The sequence below is a fragment of the Pediculus humanus genome, genomic scaffold, assembly GCF_000006295.1.
Source record: "Pediculus humanus corporis 1103172108222 genomic scaffold, whole genome shotgun sequence".
In the NCBI taxonomy this organism is placed as follows: domain Eukaryota; kingdom Metazoa; phylum Arthropoda; class Insecta; order Psocodea; family Pediculidae; genus Pediculus; species Pediculus humanus.
The window spans coordinates 485,732-493,460 of record NW_002987792.1 but is presented as its reverse complement, the minus strand read 5'-3'; the positions used below and the strand labels follow the sequence as shown (position 1 = coordinate 493,460).

The window sequence follows — 7,729 nt, the reverse complement described above, 5'->3', positions numbered from 1 at the left end:
ACTTATGTAATTTTAAGTAACACCTGTTATTGTTGGTATTTATTCATTGAATAAATGTGGGGATCAAATTTCAAGTGGCTCCCACGATAAAAAAACAAAAAAAAAAAAAAAAAAAAAAAGATAATTAAATAATTATTTATCATTTAAATAAATTTTTATAGGTCCAAGTTCAAACGAAAAAAAAAATTTTTTTTTTTTTTTTGACAGGTTCATTAAAATCTCTTGACGATAATAATAATTATTATTATAATAAAAACAAAATAATAATTCGCGAGAGTAAATTCAAAAATTATTTAAACGAAGGAGAATGCGAAACACACGATGATTGCATGCAAATATTAGAAGGATCTGAATGCAAAAACAACACGTGTTCGTGTCCGACATATTGGATTTTAAGCAACGATAAAACAAAGTGTTTAAAATTACCCACGGGATACGGTTCTGAGTGCGAAGAAAGCATACAATGTTCAGAAACGTTGTTGAGCGGAGGAATTTGCATCGATAACGTTTGTAAATGTAAAAAAGGTTATCACTATTTGAAAGGATCATGTTGGAAAAGTAGAAAACTTCACGAAACTTGTCTGACGACGGAACAGTGTTACTCAAATTCGGATTATAGAGGACAAGAATGTAAAAACAAATATTGCCTTTGTCAAAATGGCTACTACGAAAGGTTTAATTCGACGTGTCGTAAAATTAGAAACATCGACGATTCTTGTAACATCGATTCCGATTGTTTTGACGAGGGTACCGTTTGTGAAAAAATGATTTGTAAAAATAACGACACGATTAAATTTTCCAATAAATTTTTTTACGAAAACGTTATCGATATTGTACGATTTGACGACACCGAAAAAAATTTAACGTGCCCTAAGGGTCACTTCGAAATGAATGGTAAATGCGTCGTGGAATTAGGAATGAAATGCACCGGTGATGATGATTGTAAACACATTTCAAAATCCGTTTGTTTAAACGATGTTTGTTATTGTGACCCGGTTTTGGCAATTGCCAGTGAGAATAATCGAAAATGCATGCAAGGTAAGAACAAAAACAAAAATTTCTTTTTTTTTTTTTTTTTAATTTCATTGTAAACATTTTTTTTTTTTTTTTAAATTAGTTGCACGAGGAAAGATGGTAAACATTACAAAATCCGTTTGTAAAATTGATCGTCAATGTGCCGTTTACGGTGAAAATAGTATTTGCATTAATAGAAATTGTCATTGTAAAAATGAAACTTATTGGGATTCGGAAAATCAATACTGTTGGAAAATTAAAGGGATTGGAGAAACATGTTTGTCGGACAGAGATTGTCACACGACGAGCACACATGCGGAATGTAAAGAAAATGATGCGACGAAACAAAAACTTTGCACTTGTCAAGATGGCTATTACGTAAAAAATCAACAATGCGTACCGGAAGCTGTAAGTGAGTAAATCTTTATTGAAAAATTAACTTATTCACTTATCGAATCAATTATTTAATCATTCAATTTATCCAAAAGATGTGGGAGATTTTTGTGAAGCCGACGAATATTGTTTAATTGACAACAGTCATTGTAACAAAACGACAAATTCGTGCGTTTGCAACGAATTTTACTATCCAGAAAATAAAAAATGCATGGCGGGTGTCGGTAGTCCGTGTGATGACGAAAAACAATGCGTCAAAATAGAAAACACGAAATGTTTACCGGAGAAAAATTCAACTCGAAAATATTGTTTGTGTAAGGAAAATCACATCAACTCAAACGATTATAAAAATTGTTTACCAGGTAAACTAAAAAAAAAAAAAAAAAAAAACAAAACTCACCGATTGGAAAAATTCAAATTCCAATGATTTCCGGTTATATTTTCAGTTTCCGGTTTTGGAGAAAATTGTTCAGCATCGTTTCAATGCATACCAAAACTGGGATCCTTATCTGAATGTTTTAATGGTAGTTGTAGATGTAACGAAACGGCTCATTTATACAAAGATCGTTGTTTTAAAAGTCGAGGTGAGACGTGGATTTCGAATTGAAATTCCAGGTTTTAAACCTAAAATAACGAAAAAAAATTATTTCAGTCATAGGAGAATCTTGTAAAATGAAACAAGAATGTAATTTGGGAAATGATACGGATATTCAAATTTGTTTAAATGGATTTTGTTCGTGTCACTGGGACTACGAACTCGATGAAAACAAAGACTGCATTAAACGAAATTCGGGTATTTGAATGAACTTTCCCCTCCCCCCCCTTACAAACGACAAAATTGCATATAAATTAAATGTTTTTGTTTTAGGTTCGAGGATACAAAATATCCTGGAGTGGACTTCTTTGACTCTGATATCGATTATCATAGTTTTACGAGGGTGAAAGAAAAATATGAAAATTCACCGAACAAATATATCGAATAAACGAACCGGAAATTCGATTTTTAATCGATTATTTATTCGGAAACCGGAAACGATTTCCGCGCGCGCGTGTGTGTGTGTGTAAAAACACTGATGGCATCATCATCATCATCATCGCAATAACATTTTCCTTAACTATAATTTATTTCATTGAAAAAAAATCGATTTTCTTTTACTTTAGCAAAAAAAATTAATAATTTTTTACCTCGTTTATAACAAAAAAAAAATTTTATTTTATTACCCTCTCTCGTGTAAATTCAAATCAAATTGGATATTAAAAGGTTTATTATTTTTTATATTATCAATTTTTAATGGTTTATTTGCATGTTTTTAAGAATTTTCCGACCTACTTAAATGATATAACAAGGAATAACAGAAAAAAAAAAAAAAAAAAAAGAAAATTTAACACAATTTTATCTGTTTTTTTAAAATGTAAAATAACCTCAATATCCAATTTATTTATGTTCGATTTAAAATATTTTAAAATTAAATTTATTAACTTTATTTATTAAAATAAAAAAATCGAAACGATTTAAATAAATTCGTAATTTTTGTTTTGTTTTTTGTTTTTATTTTATTTTTTTTATTAGTGTGAAAAGGTAACCATAACCACGTTAAATATAATTAAAACAACAAATTCGAGTATTTCGTGTTCGAAACGAATTAATTTTTTTTTTAAATTTTAATTACGAAATGTTTAGATAAAAAAATTTTTTCAATTGTTTTAAACATCAAGTTATTTATTAGCCGTTTTAATAATTTAAAATAAATAATAAATGATAATGATAATAATAATGATAAATTCAAATTTCCCTTTCCCCTCCGCCTCCCCTCCTCAAAATTTAAAAATCTGTTTAAAAAAAAAAAACAAATTTTTGTTGCCATTTTTTTTTTTTTTTTCCTGTTTAACCTTCATCGATCAAAGTCCGAAAAAAAAAAAAAAAATTTTTTTTTTTTTTTGGGGGGGAAAATTTATTTTCCTTTTAAAAAAAATACCAAATCGGAGTAAAAAAATTTCCTTTTTTTTTTTTTATGTAACTAATATTCATCATTATTATTCATGACTTTAGAGTAAAATAAACACGAAAGTCTCGCGCGGAAAAAAAAAGAAAAACAAAAATCTCAGCTGATTTTATTGATTTATTTTTTTTTTTTTTTTTTTAAAATGAAAAAGTTTTCCGATGACCTCTTCACCCCACCCCCCACTCCAGTGTTCTAACAACCCCCTCCCCTCCAAGAGAAAAAATATTTTCCAATAAAATTTATACTTCCTATTTTTTTTTTTTTTTTATAGTAACTTTAAAAATATGTTAATAATAATGATAATTACAATAGTTATGGGGAAAACCTTGACCAACACAGTCATTCATCATAAAAAAAGTAATTTTCTCCCCCCTCCCTCTCTCTCTCTCTTATTCGAGGGGTAAATACTTAAAAAAAATCTATTTAAGGGTACAAAACTGGGAACTGTCATAATAACGATATAGTTAACCATTTTATTTTAACATATAATCGAATTCGATTTTTTATAAAAATTAATTTTTATTATTTTTCGTGACGTCACAATCACTCTCTCTCTCTCTCTCTCTCTTTCGATTCCATAATAAGAATACATATAATAAGAAAATATTTATATATATATTTTAAAAATAAAAAAATTTTTTTTATTATAAAGTCACGTAAAATTCTCATTGGATGAATCAATTTCAAAAAAAAAAAAAAAATCTAATTTTGGATAAAATTGCATGGTCATTAAGAAGAAGAAGAAGAAGAAGGAAAAGCAGAAGAAAATTTATAACACGAAAAACTAATTTTAATACTCTTCCTAAATTTTTTTTTTTTTTTTTTTTTTTTTTTTTTTTTTATAAAAAGGGGGTGAAAAAAAAAATAATTTTTTTTTGTGTAAAATTCATGTTTTTTATGACGTCACTACCGATGAAATAATTTTAAACGTTATTATTTTAAATCTTTTAACCTTAACTCCCCCCCTCCCGAGTAAAATTTTCTTTAGGGTCAAAAAACTTTCGTTAAAATAAATTTTACCGGTCAATATCATAACCATGCAATAAGTCAATTTTCTCAAAGGGGGAAGAGAGAGGGGGGAGAGAGGGGGGGGATGGTGAAGGAAAAGAAAATCTAAAATTCGCGTATTTAAATAGGCAAAATTTAAATCGAGTTTTACGTCACATCCTTTCAATGTGTCAACAACAACACAATAAGTTCAAGTTTTGATAATGACAATAAAATGATAAGAGAATAAATTATTTTTAAACGAGACTGTCCTGAAAAGATGAAATATTCTATTTATTAATATTAAGAGAGGAGGAAAAATAATAATAATAATAATAATAATAAATTGAATGAAAAAAAAAAAAATCACTTTTAGTAGTTTCGTGTATCATTCATTAAACACAACTCACGATTTACTACAAACGATGTTAAAAACGATTTAAATTTCTATTTTTTTCTCTCAATAAAGGATTTTACAATTTTATATAAAATGTCGGACGCGATACCGGATACGATTAACGAAACCGTAGAAAAAAAGGGAAAAAAAGTTTTACCGCAGACGACGACGACGACGACGAGAAAACCGGAAAATTCAATACGAGAAAATGACGATGAAAAAAATTACAACGGTTTAACAATGCAAGAATTAAACGAATTCATCGACGATAAATTTTGGATAAAAATTCGTAAAATATTATTTCTATTATCAATTTTATTATTTTTAATCATATTCATCGTATCAATATTAATAATTGTTTACACGCCGTCGTGCAAACCGGAAATGGTACCGAATATTAATTTTAGTAAGTAATTATCAAACAAATCCATTACTTTTTTCCCCTCCCCCCATTTATCCCATAAGTTTTCCTTTAAACCGTTATTAATTATTTCCAAGTAAATTAAACTAAAAAAAAAAAAAAAAAGGGAGGGGGGGGGTTCGAATGACTTTTATCACAACCACTAAAGTTTTTTTTTCTTTTTTTTTAAAACTAACGATGACCTCGTTAGTTTTAAAAAAAAAGTAATTCAACAAGGTAATTATTAATAATCGGAAAAATTATTTTTCCCTTTAAAAAAGAAAACCTCCAAGGATAATTTGACACACATTCGTTATTCGACATTTGGTATGATTTTAAAATGTAAATACATATCCGAAAATAATTAATTTTTAAAACACACGAGAAAAGAAAAGAAAAAAGAAAAACCGGGGTGGAGGGGGGGGGGGGGGAAAAACACCTTAAATATCGACTTTTACAAATTATTTATGTATTTACAAGGTATTAAAAAAAAAAAAAAAAACCTCGGAAATTACCATAAAAATAATAAATAATAATAATAATAATAATAAAATATTTTTAATCAGTCACGGTCATCTTTTGTAAGTATTGGAAAGGTTTTTTTTTTTTTCTTTGTGTAAATTTTTAGCCTTTAGTAAAAACCTTATCCGATTTTTCTTTTTTTTTGACTTTGTTTTCCTCCCCTGTGAAATTTTATTATGATTGTATAATAGATGCAATGTGGTAATTTTTAAAAGAAGCGTCACGCAATTTTTTTTTTTTTTTTTTTTTTTTCATTTAAAACAGTGGCGATTCGGTTTGCACACAAATAAAAAAAATTTTCTTTTTAACAACTATACTTTCGATTAATCGAAAAATAATCGGAGATTAATCGTATCAACAACCAATCAAGTTGTTGTAAGATGTTGCAAACTATTTAAAATTTGTAAGAACAACAATTAAAATAATAATTATTTAAATTTGCATTGTTTGTTGCATTTTTTTTTATGTATGCGTCCCCCGCTTATTTTTATGTACGTAATGAAAGTTTCCCTTTTAAAAACTTTTTTTTTTTAAAAAAAAAAAAAAAAAACAAAATTCATAATTATATGTATGAAAAAAAAAAAAAAAATATTATACGAAAAATTATAATTGTTCACGCTCTTAAAAAAAAAAAAAATAAAGAAAACTAAACTTTTGGTGTTAAATACAGAGTAGAGAGAGAGAGAAAGAAAAAAAATATATATACAAATCAACACGCAAAGGTCAAAGTTTTGGTTTCGCCACTGATTAAAAATATATATAAGATTAACCGAAGATCGACCGGTTAATCAGTTAACTTATGGCGTTTAAAAAAAAGAAAAACAACAAAACATAAAAACTTACCATAAATAATCGGGGAGGCGGGGGGGGCGGGGTGGCAGCGGTTTGAAACAAAAATCGTAGGAGGAGATTCGTAGAATGTGGTGAATGTAGATTTTCCACGAAGAAAATACCACCCCTATTTTTTCCAACCCCCTTTTTTCTTCGGAACACGTTTTCCCGCAAAACGTTATTACTACAGCAGTGACGTCATTAACGTCCACTTTTGACGTCATTGTTCGCATGTTAAATTATTCTAATTTTTTTTTAAAAAAGAATACGGTGTGCTCGTGTGGGAGGGATAAATTTTTTCCGCTGGAAAAAAAAAAGAAAAAAAGAAAATTTGTTATTTATGTTTATAAATAAAAGCTCCTTTATTTATTTATTTCTTTTCTTTTTTTTATTTAAATAAAATTTCGTAATAGACTGTCATGTATTAATTTAAAATATCGATTAGTAAAACAAAACGAAAAAAAAAAAAATTACGATAATTGTGACATAAGTTCTAGAAATAAAACAAAGTTATTTATAAATTTTTTATTAATTTATTTATTTTTTTCCACTCTCTCTCTCTCTCTCTCTCGCGGCCATTTTGTATGATCTAAATAGGAAATACGATAAATAAAAAAAAAAAAATAAATAAATTTTAAAATAGATAATTAATTAAATGATTCTGACATGATTTTTTTTTTTTGTTTAATTTTAGCTCGATTTGAAAATTTCACAAAATGACGAAACAATGACGATATTCTTTTCTGGATAAATAACATCGATCACCACCGAAAAATTATTATTATTATTAACGATTGTATTTAATTTTAATAAAATATTATTATTATTATTCATTGTTCAAATAAAAATTTTCCATCATCAATTTATTTTTTATGTTATTAATAACCAACTTTTATTAAATCGCAAATTTAACATTTGTCAAATCGTTCTTCTAACTTTTTTTTTTTTCCAAGGGGGGAAGGGGGGAGCTTTCGGTAAAAAAAATGACTTTAATTAATGCCTTGCTTTTTTATACATTTTAATAATTAACAAAATGTCCAAACACAATACGAGGGAGAATATTTAATAAATGTTAACGGTCATGCGTGGCTTTTGATTTTTAAAAAAAAAAAAAAAAAAAAAAACAGAAAAGTTAACACGTAACATTATTCTGGAAGGTTGTAGCATTGTTACGCTTATAAA

The 7,729-nt window shown here is 27.2% G+C and overlaps 1 protein-coding gene across 1 annotated transcript; it reads left to right on the top strand.

The window, feature by feature from the left end:
• Nucleotides 1-54: 54 nt before the first annotated feature.
• Nucleotides 55-2,349, top strand: Phum_PHUM452960 (uncharacterized protein; the record flags this gene model as incomplete). Its single annotated transcript, XM_002429808.1, has 7 exons — nt 55-74; nt 278-1,038; nt 1,118-1,426; nt 1,503-1,769; nt 1,854-1,991; nt 2,060-2,200; nt 2,276-2,349. The coding sequence occupies 7 exons, from the start codon at nt 55-57 to the stop codon at nt 2,347-2,349; spliced, it is 1,710 nt and encodes a 569-aa protein (XP_002429853.1).
• Between the last annotated feature and the right edge of the window lie 5,380 nt (nt 2,350-7,729).